The 19,523-nt window shown below is 44.2% G+C and overlaps 1 protein-coding gene across 1 annotated transcript in view; it reads right to left on the bottom strand.

Annotated features, from left to right (window-relative positions):
* RNF213 (ring finger protein 213) overlaps window positions 1-19,323 on the bottom strand; it is a 355,180-nt gene extending 335,857 nt beyond the window's left edge. Inside the window, 3 exon segments of the mRNA XM_044281121.1 lie at window positions 3,404-3,570; window positions 7,396-7,549; window positions 18,795-19,323. Coding sequence (XP_044137056.1) covers window positions 3,404-3,570; window positions 7,396-7,504 — 276 coding nt within the window. The 5' untranslated portion in view covers window positions 7,505-7,549; window positions 18,795-19,323.
* Between the last annotated feature and the right edge of the window lie 200 nt (window positions 19,324-19,523).

The raw sequence follows: 19,523 nt of genomic DNA, 5'->3' as shown, positions 1-19,523 counted from the left end.
TAATTGGAATGTAAAGATGGCCATGAACCTTTAACTTTGATTTCTGACATTATTTCCCAGGTGTCAGATCTATTGTTTTATTTAGAAGCCCAAAAAAGAGGAGATGTCTGCTTTGGGTACAGCGCTGCAGTAACTAACGCTGGACACTGAACAGTAAACAGAGCTATGCAGTTTCAGTACCTGTTTCCTGAGCCGGAACGCCTAATTTCCTTCCTTTTCGAATTTATGAAAAAAAATAAAACCTTGCAACATTAAAGGCCTATTTACACTGGCAAATTATAGTTACACTTTGCTCATTACTAAGCAGTCACACTGAGTGATAACAGTGTGAATGAAAGGGAGAATAATCAATAAATAATTGCCATGAGCTTTTCAAACAGCTGAAGGGTGGTGATGCCAGGATCCAGATTCTGACCAGATACTAATGACCTACTCTGAGAATACATCATCAATATTTAATTCCCTGAAAACCCCTTTAAAGGGGATTTTCCGAGATTGAATAGGTCATCAGTATCTGATCAGTCGGGGTCTAACACTGAGGCAGCGGTGCTCCTGTGAGCGCCCCGGGCTTCTCTCTGCTTTTCCTAGGCAGAGTGATGACACATGTGTCACATGGCCTAGGAGCAGCTCAGCCCCATTCAAGTGAATGGAACTGAGCTGTGATACCAAGCACAGTCACTATACTATCTATGGCACTGTGCTTAGTGAACTGTGAGAAGGCTGCGGTGCTCACAGGAGCACCGGTGCCTTCTCCAACAGCTGATAGGCAAGGGTCCTGGGTGTCGGACCTCCACCGATCAGATACTGTTGAACCTATCCACAGGATAGGTCATCAGTAAAAAAAAAAAAATCTCAGAAAAACCTTTTAAGGTAGAAGATTTTCTAGAGCTGGCCGTCCCACCAAACTAAGTAATTTGGGAAAGGGCCTTGGCATTAGAGAGATGACTGAGAACCCAATGGTCACTCTGGATGCTCAAGAAAAGCACCTAAAGACTCTGACTATGAGAAACAAGATTCAATGGTTTGATGAAACCAGGATAAAACTATGTGCTCAAACTGGGCCGAAGGTTCACCTGCCAACAAGACAATGATCCTAGGCACACAGCCAAGACAACAGAGGTCTGGCTTAGCGACAACTCTGTGAATGTCCTTGAGTGCCCCAGCCACAGCACTGAATTAAACTCAATTGAACATATCTGAAGGGAGCTTGAGAGGATCTGCAGAGAAGAATGGTGTAAAATCCCCAAGTTCAGATGAGCAAACCTTGTGGCATCATACCCAAGAAGACTGGATGCTGTAATCACTTCCAAACATGCTCCAACTAAGTACTGACTAAAGGGTCTGAATACTTGTTAATGCAATATTTTAATTTTTCCTTTTCAATAAATTAGCAGATTCTTTTCTGTTTCCATTTTATCATTATGGGGCATTGAGTGCAGAATGATGGGGAAAAACTATTTTTTTTAGCACAAGGCCACAAAAGGTGAAAAAAGTTAAAGGGCTGAAGACATTCAAAATGTACTGCATGTATGTAATGTGTAGATTAGACCAGTTGGGTTATGAGACTAGCACCTCGTAGAAACCATATTGGCGTGCAACTGGAGTGTGAGTGGCTGGTCATCAGAATTTTGCCATAAATTTGTATTCTGCATTTTTTTGTGGGGAAAACAGCAGTATTAAAAGAAACTGTCTGTAAAAACCATAGCAACTAGGAAAATTTGCTAGAACTGTTTCTTTGAGCAAAAAAGTATGAATGCAAATCAATAAGCACTGTGTAGACTGTAAGCTTTTGGACCAAACATATTTAAATGCTAGGAAAGTGACAAAGTTTTCCCATATTAAAGTGTATACAGTGATCAGCACTGATGTGGTTTCTATATACAACAGCCCCATTTTAAATACTAAATGAAGTTACCGGTACTTATAATAAAAATAGACCTGCATTCGAAAATAAGGAATCACGTAGGAGACTCAGGAGATATGTAATAAAATACAATTTTATAACTAAATGCACAATAAAATCTCATTAAAATAAAACATACAATGAGATAAACATGGGATGATGATAGATACGCAGTCTCATATAGGGAAACCGCAATGCCGCATGCTGTTAATTATTGCTGGAAGATCTGCAGGTTGTTGTAGCTGCTTAGATAAATATGCCAAATAAGGCATACTAGTGTGGAGAAACCGTCCCGTTTCACTGGTAACTTTTTAATTCCTGCTTCATAAAGTTTGTGGAAATAAATAACAATGTATGGCTTTTTAGTACTCACTGTTCGGTAGTGCGCGTACTTGTGGCGTCCCACGTGTAGAAGTGCTTACCTGGATGCAAGGTGGATCAGATACATACGGCAGGATGTAGTTGATCGCTGATAAAGTAGATTGGAGCGCAGATGACTCGTTCCTATTCTCGGGGGATAAACTGTTGCCTTTCTTTCGTATGGTATATTGAATGACTTCAATTCACAGTAAATCTTCGTTCGTATTATCGCGAAAATAGGGAATTACCTTTCTTTCGTATAATGCCGTAAATAACTTCGATCCACAGTGAGTTTTTGCTAGTTTTATCACAAAGTATTACTTTGACACCACAGCAATCTTTTCGTAGGTATTCTTTCAGTAGTGCATGGCCATGCTGATCTTGTCTTGATGAAGGGCTCAATACTATAGCCCGAAACGCGTCACAATTACCTTGTGTCTCTCCATGTGATGTATGTTGGATCTTAAATTTTGGAAGCCAAATAAAGAACAAACTATTTTATACGTCAGAAGCTGGAATTGATCCTTTGTTTTCTGGATATTCTAAATGTGGCTGGGTTCAAGCCTTATCTTCCGTGCTTCACAAGGGTGATCAGAGGTGAGAGCTGCAACTTTCTTCTTTTTCTCTATATGGCCATGCTGATGTACTGGACTCTTTATGAATAAACCTTAAGTCCCAGACGCGTTTCGAAATAGATTCCTATTCGTTTATTACCACAAACTTTATGAAACCGGAATTAAAAAGTTGCCAGTGGAACGGGACGGTTTCTCCACACTTGTACGACTTATTTGGCATATTTATCTAAGCAGCTACAACAACCTGCAGATCTTCCAGCGATAATTAACAGGACGCGGCATTGCGGATTTCCTATACGAGACTGCGTATCTATCATCATCCCACGTTTATTTCATTGTATGTTTTATTTGAATGAGATTTTATTGTGCATTTAGTTCTAAAAAATTGTATTTTATTACATATCTCCTGAGTCTCCTACGTGATTCCTTATGTTCGAGTGCGTGTCTATTTTATTATAATTATTTTACTATTTTGAAAGGGTGATTCATATCAGACACAGGCACCTAGCCGTGATTATAGGGAGTGAGCTGTCTTACTACCAAACTAGAAGTTACCGGTACTTACCTTCCTTTTCTTGCTTGGTGGAGCAGTGTCTCCCAGTGATGGAGGCTCATGCTCAGCTATACTTGTTGGCTCGATACAGGCAGGTATTTTGCTTTCATCTAATACCAGTTCTTTCCCAGGCTCCATTTCAATCTCAGACTGAAGGATCGAATTCTTGTTTGTATCCTCTGTAGAGAGTGCATTATATATAAAACATAGTTAAGATATACCTCATATAATATAAATCACTGCACATCAAACATTATATACAAGCAGTACATTGGTAAATAGGAGGCACGCAGGACTGTAGTCCCTAACTGCAAAGACTCATCCAAGCGTGGAAAAGTTCAGATGTCAGTTTCAATCAAAGAGGTGCCAGGAACAAGCTATTAGTTGCAATATTCCCAAAAATTCCATTCAGCTTTTTCAGACAGTCTCAGTCACTGTTAATAGGGCTGCTGGAAACACCACCTTTCAAATCCATAGATATAGACAGTATATACGCATCCTGCTTACCAGCCCAGAAGAGGGACTAGGGTGACCACTTGCTTTACCCCAAATAGGACAACATCCTAGGCCTGTGACAGCTAACCTCCGGCACTCCAGCTGTGGTAAACTACAACTCCCAAGATGTACACTTGCTTGGCTGTTCTAACAACTCCATAGAAATTAATGGAGCATGCGGGAGTCCTAGTTTCACCATAGCTGGAGTGCCGGAGGTTAGCCATCACTGTCCTAGGCCATGCCCCAACTCCACTAAGCCATGCCCCCTCTACCAATAAAGATGTCTGGCAAGAGAAAAAAAAAAAGGGGTAGACCCTAAAAGGGGTTGTTCGCTTTATTTATATTGATGACCTATCCTCAGGACAGGTCCTCAATATCAGATTGGCCCAACTCCCGGCACCCCCTCTAATTAGCTGTATGAGGAGAAAGAAGCACTTGTATGAGTACTGCCTCCTATTCACCTGTTTACCTGCTCACCGCCGGCATCGCAGCGGTGAGCAGGTGTAATTACAAACAACGTCCCATTCCCTTCTATGGGACGGCTCCTTCCTCGACTAGAAGAAGCAGTCCTATTGAAGTAAATGGGACGCCATAGTTGTAATTACACCTGCGCTCTGCTGAAGTTTTGACAGGGAGCAGGTAAACAATAAGGAAAAGACAGCGCTCGTACGAACGCGGGGGTCTTTTCAAACAGCTGATCACCCCCGCCGATCTTATATTGACGACGTATCCTGAGTATAGGTCATCAATAGAAAAAAGCAGACAACCCCTTTTAAGGTGAGCTGAGCGGCAGCCTTCACCTTCAGTCAGTCAGAGAATGACATGTCAGCCGGCTCTAGAGACTGACTGGGGGTGAAAGAAAGCCTCAGTCAGTCAGTACCTGTAGCGCATACTCAGGCAGTACTATGCTGCTGTCTAAGCATGGAGTCACAGAAAAGGAGGACATCTAAGCAAGTGCACTAAAAGTTTTTTTAAACTTTAATACCGAAAATTCTAATTTTGAGACACTTTTGAAGCATTTAATTTTTTTCTGAAAACATGCTTCAACACATAGAGCTGGTAACAACTTCTCATACTTAGAGGTAAAGTTCCATTTACACTGGCCAATGATTGTTGGTATGAAAGATAGTTCCCAATTATTGCCCTATAGGGATAAACGGCCCTATAGTGATGAATGATCGCAGTGATGTAACTAGAAAGGACCGGGCCCACAGAAATTTTTTGAACAGGCCCCCCTCCCACAGCAACTTCTTCGCAACTCCTGACTCCTATGAAACCCTCACTCCTGAGGCTAGTCAAGATTGTGCTTTCAGGCGAGGCCCGGCAGCAGCTCCGTCCATTTTGTACATGTATATACTGTATATAATGTCATTGTATAATACTGAGGGGGCCCTGCCCAAGGGGCGTGGTTTCAGCTTCTCTTGCGCCCAGCCAGCATCAGCCCAACCGCCGTTTTTGAAGCGCCGCCCAGCTCATCAATATTCACTTAGCTGGGCGGCTTCTGCAGTCCCCGACCTTCCGAGATCCGGCGCATGCCCAATAGAAAGCTATGGGTGCCGGGCGCATGCACAGAAGCTGAAAGCGAGTCCAATGCCCATAGCTTTCTATTGGGCATGCACCGGATCTCGGAAGGTCGGGGACTGCAGAAGCCGCCCAGCTAAGTGAATATTGATGAGCTGGGCGGCGCTTCAAAAACGGCGGTTGGGCTGATGCTGGCTGGGCGCAAGAGAAGCTGAAACCACGCCCCATGGGCAGAAAGAACAGCGATTAGTTCAGGTTATAAAACGTGAGTTTACTGTATTCATAATGTGGACAGGGGGGATACTTATATGTTTTTAATGCACATTAGAAGACCTGTGCATGGATAGGTACAGCTAATTATGGTTATTGGGCCTGTCAGTGTCCCTTTAAGTGTAATGCAGGACAGGTCTGGTCCTCCAGAGTGAGAGACTGTCTTTGCAAGCATTCTCTAACCTAGCCAGGAGTTTTTTTTTTTTTGGTGTTGTGTCTTGTGGGGATTCACTCTGGTAGTTAGGACTAGCGGATGCAGTATATAGGCAAAGTTCTTGAATCAAACAGCAGTGTTTATTCACACAATGATGTTTAACAAAATGCAGATAAGGTGTATCACAAAACGCAGGTGGCTTGGTGTTTGTTCACACACAAGGAAAGTCCATAAACAATAAAAGTCACCTTTTCTCCATAGGCCTTGTTCACCTTTAGAGGGGCCTGAGTCCTCCAGCCCGGCTCAAACCTCAAATCCCAGCACAACCCTCAGTTCACAGCACACAGACTCCTGAGCGCCACCGTCAGAGGGAGGTAAATCCACACACCTGGCAGTGCTGGCTGGTTTTTATGCCTGGCAAAACCCGGCCTGGAACATGGGGAGTAGTCACCCACCCAGTACTTTGACTACTCCCAGTAAGAGCCGTCCTGGATCAGTTATGACAGCCATGCTAAATCTCACGGTGTCAATTAGCAATAGCTGCTGCTAACACACAAAATACCGGCTCTTACTTCACCGAGGCCAGGAACCTCGCGACACATACCTTCCATCCACGATGATTTCAAGTACCTTCTTACAGTCTATAAATGCAACTTTAAAGTCTATAGTACATTATGAAACATTCGAAGTCGATTCGCATAAAACTTTGTTCCAATACTGTACGGAGCAGTAGCGCCATACAGTATTAGAATGTATTGGCTCTGATGAGCCGAAGTTATTGCTTCGCAAAGTCTCATGAGACTTTGGGTAATAACTTCATAAATTAATTTGTACTCTGGTTCAGTTCCAAGTGGTACCAATACATCCCAATACTGTACGGAGCTCCTGCTCTGTACGGTATTGGAACAAAGTTTTATGCGAATCGACTTCGGATGTTTCATCCGAAGTCGATTCACTGATCCCTAATTATGAACTGTACAACATAAGATGTGTTTGTTTGTTTTTTGGGTGTTTTTCTGTCGCGTTGGACACATTACAGGACAGGACACATATTTACAGCAGCATGCCCTAGGTATGACATTTTTTCTGGCCAATTTCCATAGGTTTCTCTATAGGACTTGCCAGAAAATATATACTTTGTTTAAAATGTTAGGAGAAAAAAACGCCACAAAACAGAGCAAAAAACACTTTCTTTGAAGATAAAAGCGAATTCATGAATAGGTATATGATTGTTCATTTTTTATTCAAAGGGTGCAACTTCTATAAGGCCACAACTGAAAGTTGTGCTTCAATCATGTGTAAACAATGTGACTTATTGCCTTTGGACAAAAAAGCAAGTAACAAAAGGAGGTTGTTGTTTTTTTGTTGTTTTTACATTTTACAAACCAGCGAGGACACATTAACATCAGGGTGTGTTCACACTCTGTGATCAAATTCGATTCCTAAACTAAATTGGGGCAAAATCCAGATTTTTATCCACACATTGCTGAAACCCCAATTTGACCATGTCAAGTGAACACACCCTTAATGAAATATTAATAATCTAAAAAACAGTGCGTTTTACCTTGGATTGCTGTACTGATAGGGGCCGGTGGTTGCATGGATTTTCCACACATACTGCAGAACTTGGCCTTTTCTTCAGGAGGTTCATGGCCACAATTGCAACACTTCATCTTCTAAAGAAAGTAAACCATCCGAGGCAGCGCGTTTTGTGGAATCTATAGTACAAAGTTTACATTTATTATCAGCAAGATTAATCATAACACTGGTTTATTACTGTGCAATTACTAAGGTGGAATGTGCCATAGCGCCCAATATTAAGCACCCCTGTTGGGGAATAAAGTGCAGATACTACCTGGCCATAGACTGATAATTCAGACAGACTTGGTGCCCCTGTAAATCCATGTACCAGTGCCCCCTATGTAGTCATAAAGTGCTGTATGGGCAAACTGGAGGATCCAGATGAAAAATTGCATCATGTGCATTTGAGGCCTGGTTGTGGAGCGCAAATTGTGGACCGCAAAACACTGACGCCGCACATCACCGTAACCTGAATAGAGGATTCCTATTGTTGTCCGCAGCTGCGAACAAGAATAGGACATGCTCTATTTTTTTTTGCGGAGCCGCGGAACTCATTTTTTATGGCCCCACTGAAAATGAATCGGTCCGCACCCGTTCCGCATAATTGCAGAATGGATCTGGACCCATTCTACGGACGTCTGAATGGACCCTTATACAGCACTGACTGACAGCTGCAGAGGCTCTGGGGTGAAGTTAAAAAAACACGAAGTCACCCCATTTCACAAACCACACCGCGTAGTAAGCATTTTGACCCCACACTTGCTTCACAAAAATGAACCCTTTCACCTCCAGAGGGTTTTTCGTTTTTGCCTTTCTGGCGCCATAACTTTTTATTTTCCGTTCACATAGCTGTATGAGGGCCTGTTTTTATGCGGAACAAGTTGTACTCTCTAATGGCCCCATTTAATATTGCATAGGATGTAGTGAGAAGCTAGAAAAAAAATTCAAAATGGGGTGGAATTGAAAAAAAAAATAACAACTCCACCACAGGTTTAGGCTACATTCACACGAACGTATTTTGTTCCCGTGTCCATTCCGATTTTTTGGCGGATTGGATTCATTTCAATGAGTCCGCAAAAACCGCAGACAGCACAACGTGTGCTGTCCGCATCCGTATGTCCGTTCCATAGAATATGTCCTATTCTTGTCTGTTTTGCGGACAAGGATAGGCTTGTTAGAATGGAGCCGCAAAAAAACGGATGCAACATGGATGTCACACAGACGTCATCTGTATTTTTTGAAGATCCACATTTTATGGTCTGCAAAATACGGATCCGCAAAAAATACTGATGACATCTGTGTGACATCCATTTGCATCCGTTTTTTTTTTGCGGATCCATTTTAAAAATGCCTTTCCTTGTCCACAAAACGGGCAAGAATAGGACATGTTCTATTTTTTTTTTGTGGAATGGACATGCAAACATACGGAAACGAAATGCACACGGAGTCATTTCCGTTTTTTTTTATCCGGACCCATTCCGGAAACGGAAATAAAATACGTTCATGTGCATGAGCCCTTATGGGTTTTCTTTTTACAGTGTTCCCTACAGTATGTGGTTAAAACTGATCTGTTATTTTAATTTTCCAGGCAGGGGCGTACATAGAAGACACTGGGCCCCATAGCAAGAATCTAAATTGGGCCCCCATGCCCCATTCTTTGCCCCACCATGCTCTGTGCAGTTCCCTTATTAGATTTACAGGACCTGTGATGCTGAAGATTATGTAATCACAGGTCCTGGCAGATGCTCCTAGCTAACCTAGGAACTACACCATTCTTTGTGCAGTTCCTTTACTAGATGTACAGGACCTGTGATGACATCATCACAGGTCCTTTAGTTTTCTCCCCTGATGGTAGGGATACTATACTGGAGCTGGACGTAATGATTTTAATTAGGGGGTGGGGCCTATCCTCCACTGTGGGCCACTTTTCCTCACGAACCCCACAGCAGCTGCGTGGTCTGCCTCTATTGGAGGTATGCCACTGTCTTCAGGTCAGCATGATTGTGACGATAACAAGTTTGTATAGTTTTTTTTAACACTGAAAAAAATAAAAACCATGGAAAAAAAAAAACAGTTTTTCCTTTTCATCTCTATATTTTGACCCCTATAACTTTTTGTAGTTATGTATATGGAGTTGTGTGAGGGCTCCTTTTTGTGGGGTGACCTGTACTTTTCATTGATACTATTTTGGGGTGTGTACAAAAAATAAATTAAAAAAACGGGAAATTGGCCATTTACACTTTTTTTTTAAGTTTTGCCATTTGCCTCATGGGATAAATATTTTTATATTTTAAAGAGATTTTCTGAGATTTTGATACTGATGACCTATTCCTCAGGATAGGTCATCAGTATCTGATCGATGGGGTCCGACACCCAGGAACCCCGATAATCAGCTTTTTTGAGAAGGCAGCCAAGCTCCTGTGAGCGCCGCAGCCTTCTTTGTGCTTACCAGTACGTTGTATAGCATTTTTATGCCTTCTCAAACAGCTGATCGGACCCCCACTTATCAGATACTGATGATCTATCCTGAAGATAGGTCATCAGTATCAAAATCTCGGAAAACCCCTTTAAGGGTCCATTCACACGTCCGTTGTTTCTTTCCTGATCTGTTCAGTTTTTTGCTGAACAGATCTGGACCCATTCATTTTCAATGGGTCATGAAAAAAAATCAGACATTGTGCTGTCCGATTTTTTTCAGGACCCATTGAAAATGAATGGGTCCAGATCTGGTCCAGATCTGTTCAGCAAAAAACGGAACAGATCAGGAAAGAAACAACGGACGTGTGAATGGACCCTAAAAGTGTGAGCGTTTTCGCACGCGGCAATGCCCTTGATTGTTTAGCCATTTTCATTTTTGGGGAAAAGGGGGCGATTTTAGTGTTTATATTTATTTAGAATTTTTTCAATATTTTTAAAAACATTTTCTATACCTTTTTATAGTTCCCATAGGAATGTAGTAATGTATTAGCACTGTTATCTATGAGACTTACAATATGTTGCTAAGGAGCCCTGCCACAGGCAGGGACTCCATAGGAACCTATGTGTGGCAGCCTCGGATCATTCAGAGGGACTGAAGCTGACGCACACACTATAGCTTGTGCTTCTGTTTTTTTGCGGTACATCTGAGGGGTTAAATGTTTAAAACAGCAGCCACCAGCTGCGCTCACGAGTAGGCGACATCTTTAAAGACCTGCCCTGCACCATACATGTACGATGCTGGGCGGGAAGGGGTTAAAGGAGTTGTCCAGGTTCAGAGCTGAACCCAGAAATATCCTCCTTTTCACCCCTCCGGCCCCTCTGAGACAAACATTGGAGCATTTTATGCTCCGATGCTCTCCCTTGCCATGCGCTATATCGCCAGGGGTATGGGCTTTTTCATTAGATCTGGTGACATACCGAGTCTCTGCTAAATGTAGTGATCTCTAAAACAGGCTAAGGCAGCGCTAAAGCCCGCCCATTAGTGCCAGGTGACATCACTGGCAATACTGCTAGGCGGAAGCCTCCGCTTAGCAGGGCAAACTAAACAGTTTAATACTTCAGAAGCTTTACTCTTTATTCTCTACGCCAGGGGCGTACCTAGAGCATTTGGCACCCGGAGCGAACCCTTTGTTTGGCATCCCCCATCTGAACCAGCCTGTGCTTAACCCCTTTGGAGCAGAAAGGAGCAGCTAAGCGCTCTCTGGCCATCACCCATGGGTCAGTAAGGAGCCGTGCACGGACATCTACGTCCTTTTCTAGAACGTGCGCAGTATAGGCGGGAACTTTTCTAGAACGTGCTCAGTATAGGCGGCAATCTCTCCTTGTCAATCTGTGTGCCTTGGGACTGCTGAGCGAACCCCTAGGCCTGGGGAGTCCCATTGTTTCATCATTCTGCCAGTAGTAACACGGACTGACGGGAAGGTTGAGAGCCGATTGCTATTCCCTATGTGGAAATGAATACTTGTCTTGTGAAATAAGGGGAATAGATTATATGATTTATGATCAGAAATGGTTACTAGTCTGTGCATTGATAGGATTGCGCTGGTTTCACACCGGAGTCTGTCTGCAGGAGCTCTGTACTGCCGGGGTCGCATAGCATTATATTGATTTATGATGCTACGTAACAATTTTGGAATGTACTGGATAACACTGACAGCATTAGGCCTCTTTCACACTGACGTGTGCGGCCCGCTGCCGTTTTGCGGACAAGAATAGGCAGTTATATTAATGGTTGTCCAAGCCGTTCCGCAAACTGCGGAACGCACACGGACGCAATCCGTGTTTTGCGAACCGCAAAACACACAACAGTCGTGTGCATGTAGCCATACTGTGGTGTTAAACCAGCACAGCCAGTGCTTATACTTGTTCTTACAGGGTTTACCGATCTGTGGCTCCTCCTTGTGACCTCATAGGGACCCAGTCCTATAAAACACACTAATAAATCTGCATACGGGTGACTCGCCTCGTGTTATCAGCCGTGGACTGTGCGGCCCTAGTGGAAATGTCTCCAGCAGCTCAGCTCCACAGAACAGACTCCACTCCAAACTTGCCAGACTGCTGGAAGCGGGAACCGAAGCCACGCCCACCCTCTATGCTGGGTAGTGTGAGGGGCGGATCTTCAACCAGCAGACATGCTGGATGAAAGCCTTTTTTTCTTAAAGAGGCAGAGCAGCGGAGGGCCTAGACTTTGTAGCCATTTTGGTCGCCATCTGGAGCACTGCCTCTGAGGTACCAGTACAGCTATTTTCTGACAACCATACAATTTTAATTTTTCTCTCGATGGAGCTGTGTGGGGGCTTATCTTTTGTGGGTTGAGTTGCCATTATTATTGGTTCTATTTTGGAGTACATTAGAACATATGAATTTTTGATAAATTTTTATTTCCTTTTTTATGAAGCAGGGTAAAGAAAAGATAGCAATTCTGCCATTGCTTTTTGGGTTTTGTTATGTTATAGTTTTTTTTTTCTTCATTCACCTGACGGGGTAGATTATGTGAAATTTTTATAGAGCTGTTTGTTGCGGACACGTCGATATCAAAAATGTCTATTTTTCATTCTTTTTGAAGATAGTAGATGGCTTGGGAGAAGGGGCTTTATTTTTTTTTACACTTGAAAAATTTATTAATTTTTTTATCCCCACAAAAGGACTTCAACTTTTGAGGTTCTGATCTGTCTCAACACAGTACAATAGATGATTTATGGACAGGACCTCTGGGCGGACATGGCTTATGAAATGTAGCAAACGGCACAGAATATCAACAAAGGCTATATGAGTAGTGTCATGGTCTACATACACATTGATCAGAAGTAGTCAGAAAGTGGTCAACACCTTTAAGACGGTGAGTACTCCCTGGGAGACTTAGGACCTGGGCGGCTGCCCAAACTGCCCATATTATAATCTGCCATTGGTTGGACCCCCAATAATCCCAAAAACGGGACTCCCTTGTGCGCCATGGTGCAGCGGTCTAGTATGTCTGATGCTCCATTCAATTTCTATGACACTTCCAGAGATAGCAGAGCGCTGTACTCGGCTACTTTTGGATGCTATGACAAAAATGAAATGCCATTGCAAAACGATACTTGGAGTTCCAAATAATCATAAGTAGCCCTAAGATACGGCCTTGTATCTGCTGTACTAATAAAATACTCCAGAACATATAGAACACATACTGTTTCTAAAACTCTAATTAGGGTCCATTCACACGTCCGTAGTGTATTGCAGATCCACAATACACCTGGCCGGAACCCCATAGAACTGCCTATTCTTGTCCGCAAAGAATAGGACATGTTCTATTTTTTTTCGGAGCCGCGGACCGGCAGATCCGGGGCGCGCTCTGGAAATGCGGATGCAGACAGCACACTGTGTGCTGTCCGCATCCATTCCTGCCTCATAGAGAATGAATGGGTCCGCACCAGTTCCGCAGAATTGCGGAAAGGGCGCGGACACATGCACTGACGTGTGAATGGACATCAAAATCAAGCAGAAATAAAGCTAAACCATGTGATTACCTGAAAAAGCGCTCCTGCAGATGATGTGGTCTCCTATAGAGGGTCTGGAGAAGGATAAACATGCAGCCCTTGTAAGACCTGTGAAAAGCTATCACTGACTGAGTTCCGCGGTCACTCCCGTACTAGCTACGTCTGCAAGCTTTTTATCTTACTCACTTAACTTTCGGTTTCATTTCTCATCTGCAGCCCTCCCAGCACTTTCTATCTTGCCTTGGAATTTCCCTTAACCCTTTGGCTACCGGAGTTTCTTTCGTTTTTGCGTTTTCATTTTTCTTCCCTATTTTCCATGAGCCATAACTTTTTTATATTTCCAATCACATAGCTGTATGAGGACTTATTTTTTGCGGGACAAGTTGTACTTTCTAATGCCACCATTAATTATAGCATAAAATGTAGTGGGAAGAGGGGGAAAAATTCCCAATGGGGTGGGAATTGGGAAAAAAAAGCAATCCCTCCACTGTTTTATGGGTTTTGTTCCCATGCCGTTTCGTTTATGGCAAAACTGACCCATGCTCTTCATTCTCTGGGTCAGTACGATTACAACAATACCCCATATGTATAGATTCTTTATGTCTAAATAGTGGAAAAATAAATTTAAACTTTGAGAATTTATTTTTCTTTTTTTTACATCACCATATTCTGACCCCCATGACTTTTTTATACTTATGTCTACTGAGCTGTTCAGGGGCTTTGATTTTGCGGCATAATCTGTACTTTTAATTGATACCATTTGGGAGTATGCGTGACTTTTTGATCACATTTTATTACATTTCCGTCACGTGATAACATGGTCTGTCACATGATCCATCACCATGTTAAAAGATCATGTGATGGGCCATGTGATGAGCTCAGTGACGTCATCAAAGGTCCTATTCCTCAAAGAAGACAGAAGAGATGCCGGCTGCGCAAATAAGTGGATTAAGGTGAATTAAATTATTTTTTATTTTCTTTAACCCCTCCAGCGCTATTTTACTATGCAGTCTGTATTCAGAATGCTATTATTTTCCCTTATAACCATGTTATAAGGCGAAATAATACAATCTACACAACCTTGAACCCAAACCTGACCTTCTCTCAAGAAGTTCGGGTCTGGGTACCACATTTAGTTTTTTATCACGCGCATGCAAAACGCATTGCACCCGCGCGATAAAAACTGAACAACGGAACGCAATCGCAGTCAAAACTGACTGCAATTGGGTACCTACTCGCGCAGGTTTGCCGCAACGCAGCCGGACCTTATCCGGACACGCTCGTGTGAAGGAGGCCTTACAGTATTCAGCACAACTGTCTATGCCTGGATTAAACACACGGGGCATCGGTAGGAAGGGTTTTGTGCATTTAGGTGCCGTGATCTCACTTGATCACGGCATCTAAAGCATTTAATTACCGCGATCAGCATTATTGCCAGTCACAGTAATTAGCCGCAGGTCTCTGCTGTATGAAACAGCAGAGATCCGCCAGCCATGATGCCCGCTGCACATGCTGGTAGCGAAAGGGTTAAAGGGGTTGTGTCACTTCAGCAAATGGCATGTACAGAAAGTTAATACAAACCAGTTACTAATGTATTGTGATTGTCAATATTGCCTCCTTTGCTGGCTAGATTCATTTTTCCATCACATTATACACAAACTGTTAAAGGGGTTGTCTGGGTTCAGAGCTGAACCCGGACATACCCAGAATTTTACCCCTCCCCTTCCCGACAAGAGCATTGGGGCAGTTCATGCCCCGATGCTCTCCTTTGCCCTACGCAGGGAAAAGGCATTTTGTGGAGATCCGGTACCGGGCTCTCCTTAGGGCTGCCAGGTGGAGGCTTCCACCCAGCAGTGAGCCTGGTGTCGTCACTGGCACTGATGGGCGGGCTTTAGCGCTGCCCTAGCCTGTACAACGACTAGGACTGCACTGTGACTAGTAATGGGAGAAAGGAGCACTGTGACTAGTAATGGGAGAAAGGAGCACTGTGACTAGTAATGGGAGAAAGGAGCACTGTGACTAGTAATGGGAGAAAGGGGCACTGTGACTAGTAATGGGAGAAAGGGGCACTGTGACTAGTAATGGGAGAAAGGGGCACTGTGACTAGTAATGGAAGAAAGGGGCACTGTGACTAGTAATGGGAGAAAGGGGCACTGTGACTAGTAATGGGAGAAAGGGGCACTGTGACTAGTAATGGGAGAAAGGAGCACTGTGACTAGTAATGGGAGAAAGGAGCACTGTGACTAGTAATGGGAGAAAGGAGCACTGTGACTAGTAATGGGAGAAAGGAGCACTGTGACTAGTAATGGGAGAAAGGAGAACTGTGACTAGTAATGGGAGAAAGGAGCACTGTGACTAGTAATGGGAGAAAGGAGCACTGTGACTAGTAATGGGAGAAAGGAGCACTGTGACTAGTAATGGGAGAAAGGAGCACTGTGACTAGTAATGGGAGAAAGGAGCACTGTGACTAGTAATGGGAGAAAGGAGCACTGTGACTAGTAATGGGAGAAAGGAGCACTGTGACTAGTAATGGGAGAAAGGAGCACTGTGACTAGTAATGGGAGAAAGGAGCACTGTGACTAGTAATGGGAGAAAGGAGCACTGTGACTAGTAATGGGAGAAAGGAGCACTGTGACTAATAATGGGAGAAAGGAGCACTGTGACTCATTTTAGAGTGGGGGACAGTGAGCCTACATGTGATTATTGGAGGTATGATGGGGAGCAACCTTCTGACAACTTTGGGGTGTGGGGGAGGTTGGAGAGCCAGCATGTGATTGCTGGAAGGGGGTCGAGAATGGGGAACAAGCTTTTCACTATTTTTGGGAGGGAAGGGGACAATGGGAGCAAGAATTATGACCGCTATGGATAGTGAGCCTGAATGTAATTACTCTGTGGGGAGGGGGGGTTGAGATATGAATATGATTGGTGCATGGGGAGTGAGCTGTGGTTGTTATTACTGTGTGGGGTGACCAGTGTATAGAGCACCAGTATATGGAGGAGCCCCACCAACTATACACTGCCGCCCCCCAACCACTGTCAGTAACTGTATAGTTAGTAGGGGGTCCCCCATATCTTGGTCTGTTAGGCAAATTCGGAGTAGTGCCATGCTGCACCCATCACTTGAAGCATGCCAAGAAAACGCACAGTCCCTTCTCATGTGTTGGACAGCCATCTTCTGCCAGTCAGGCCTACTGCAGACCACTCTGAGGCCTGTGTCCAGCTCCAAGTCACCTCGTATGAACCTTGGATCGTCGGTGCAAAAGGAAGTCAGGGACAAGGGTAGCACTGAATGGTACATCAAACTAATTACAGCTTGTTACATGACTTTCCTGTATTGCACGGCACATTGAGCGCTTCAGCCTTTAAAGGGAGTCTGTCACCAGATTGTGACCTTATAGACCGCTTACATAGCGCTCTAGCATAGCAGTCTATGATTCTAATGGTACCTTTGATGTGTGCTTCTGAAGTTCCCCCAAGGCAAAAACGGACTTTTATTCAAGGGATCGCAAGTGCCCAGGGCGGGGTTCACCTTGTTGGAGCCCAGGCTGTTCTGCCTCTTTTCGCCATATCCCCGCCCCAGCCTCTTCCTCTGCCCGCCCCGCTTTTCCTTTGCATCCTCTTTCTCAGCAGCCGGATCCCGCGCCTGCGCTATCCATTGCTTGACCGGGGCATGCGCACGGCATCGCAGTAGCTACTACGCATGCGCCGGCCAACGGCGAGAAACAGCGGCGAGGAGGCGGACCAGATACACCCACAATGGGCATCGCAGTGCGCATGCCCCGGCCAAGCAATGGATAGCGCAGGCGCGGGATTCGGCTGCAGAGAAGGAGGACGCAAAGGAAGAGCGGGGCGGGCAGAGGAAGAGGCTGGGGCGGGGATATGGCGAAAAGAGGCAGAACAGCCTGGGCTCCAACAAGGTGAACCCCGCCCTGGGCACTTGCGATCCCTTGAATAAAAGTCCGTTTTTGCCTTGGGGGAACTTCAGAAGCACACATCAAAGGTACCATTAGAATCATAGACTGCTATGCTAGAGCGCTATGTAAGCGGTCTATAAGGTCACAATCTGGTGACAGACTCCCTTTAAGGTTGGTGGCCCCCGTGCTATGGCTATAGTTACGCCCATGCAATGGGAGTCAATGTCAGTCTGAGCTGGTTTAGCTGGTTTTACCAAAATATATATCTTAGGGCTCAGATACTGTGTGCTCCCGTGCGCACGATCAATGCCGCTCCAGGACATATGGCCCGCTCACGGATCGTATTTCTCGGAGGGCATACGGTCGTGTGCATGAGGTCAGACATTTATCTTTACTTATGCCAGTAAGGCTGGGTTCACATCACGTTTTTGCTGTACGTTTCAGGCTACATGCACATGACAGATGTTTTTTGCGGTCTGTAAATAGCGGATCCGTGTCCACATCCGTTCCGTTTGTCCGCAAATTTTGTAGGTTGTGTTTCCGTGTGTCTTCCGTTTGTTTTTTTTTTGCAGTCAGCAAAAAAAGACTAAAGGCTGTAATTCTTAAAATTTAATATATACGGGTTTCCCAGCAACCATCCGCAAAAAAAAAAAAAAACGGATGCGGATGACATACGGATGGCTTCCGTTGGTCATCCGCATTTTTTTTGCAGACCCATTGACTTCAATGGGTCCGCAAAACGTTTATTGCGGACAAGAATAGGACATGCAAGACTTTTTTTGCAGACGGGAAAAACTGACAGCGGACGCGGAAAAGAAATGGTTGACTTCACCGCAATTTTAACGGCTCCATATAAATGCATGGATAACCATCCGATCAGCCCAAAAAAAAAAACGGAACGGACGCAGAGAAAAACAACTGTCGTGTGAATGTATCCTAACTTGTACAAAAAACGTATACATTTACGGAGACCATAGAGTTCCACTGTAAAAAATAAACATACGTAAAAATGAACGTATACATTTTTTTTTAATGGATGCTGCAGGATGGAAAAGCGTGGTCTGCTACGCTTTTGTATCCTTTTTTTCCCCCCCAGCGTATACTTTAAACGGATGGCAAAAACGTGATGCGAACCCACCCAAATACCTGAAATCTAAAAGCCGGCGCGGATTCCAGATACTGGTGCAAAGACGTAACTGTGCCGCATCGCTCACTAAATCAAGCCTGGCGTCAGACGCTCTCCAGCGCTCAAAAACGTCAGGCTACGTTCACACGGAGCGGATGCGCTGCAGGTTTTACGTCCAGATTTGGGAGTGGAAAATTCAAAGCATTTTAATTACGTTAGAAATAAAGTGGATAATATTTTAACTTCTTTTTTGCTGATTTGCAATGCAGGTGGCAAAAGCTTTTCGCCCTCCAGTCCCCAGATCTAAGGAGGCACTCCCTGCCCTCTGTGCAGTCGATGTAGCTCTGGGCAGCCTCTTCTGTGAAGTCACGTGACTGAAACTTACACTGAGATAACAGGCGTAGTCACCCGGAAGGCAGGCTCTGATGGCACACAGCGGGCACACGGCTTTCTGCAGATACACCGACTATTGTCACCGAGAAAATGTGACAGCAAGAAGTATAAAGGTGCTTCTCGGCATGTGACAGCCTAGTGTCTGTGTACACAGCGCACTCAGCACTTCCGTCTTCTCACAGCACCAAGTGACCGGCCACAGCCAACCCGCACTGGCGGGAATCCCCTGCCTTAAAGGTGCAGTACGCCACATATCCCTCACAGTGGATCATGCCTCCCAAGTGTCCCTCTTTTTTGACCCAAGTCCCTCTTTGATCCTTAAATGTCCCTCTTTTTGACCTGGGGAATGTGCATTACTAAATTGCTCCTTACTAAAGTGTCTGTATTTTTCCTACCTGTATATTAGATCAGAACTTCATTGTTTGGTGCAGTTTGGACTTTACCCCTTTCATGACCAAGCAATTTTCCGTTTTTTTTCTAAAGTTACTTTTATTCTTCAGGCCAGTACGAATCCGGCAATGCCACATATGTCTATTTTGTATTGTGTTTTTTATACTGGAAAAAAAAATATTAAAAACCCTGAAAAAAAAAATTTCTTTTAGTCTCCATATTCTGACCTCTATATCTTTTTAGTATTTATGCACGCAGAGCTATGTAAACACTCATTTTTTTGCTGGGCAATCTGTACTTTTCGGTAATACCATTTTGGGGCGTGTATGAC

Source organism: Bufo gargarizans, chromosome 2 (assembly GCF_014858855.1).
Source record: "Bufo gargarizans isolate SCDJY-AF-19 chromosome 2, ASM1485885v1, whole genome shotgun sequence".
In the NCBI taxonomy this organism is placed as follows: domain Eukaryota; kingdom Metazoa; phylum Chordata; class Amphibia; order Anura; family Bufonidae; genus Bufo; species Bufo gargarizans.
The sequence above is the reverse complement of the archived record's forward strand: the minus strand, read 5'-3'. Positions and strand labels throughout refer to the sequence as shown.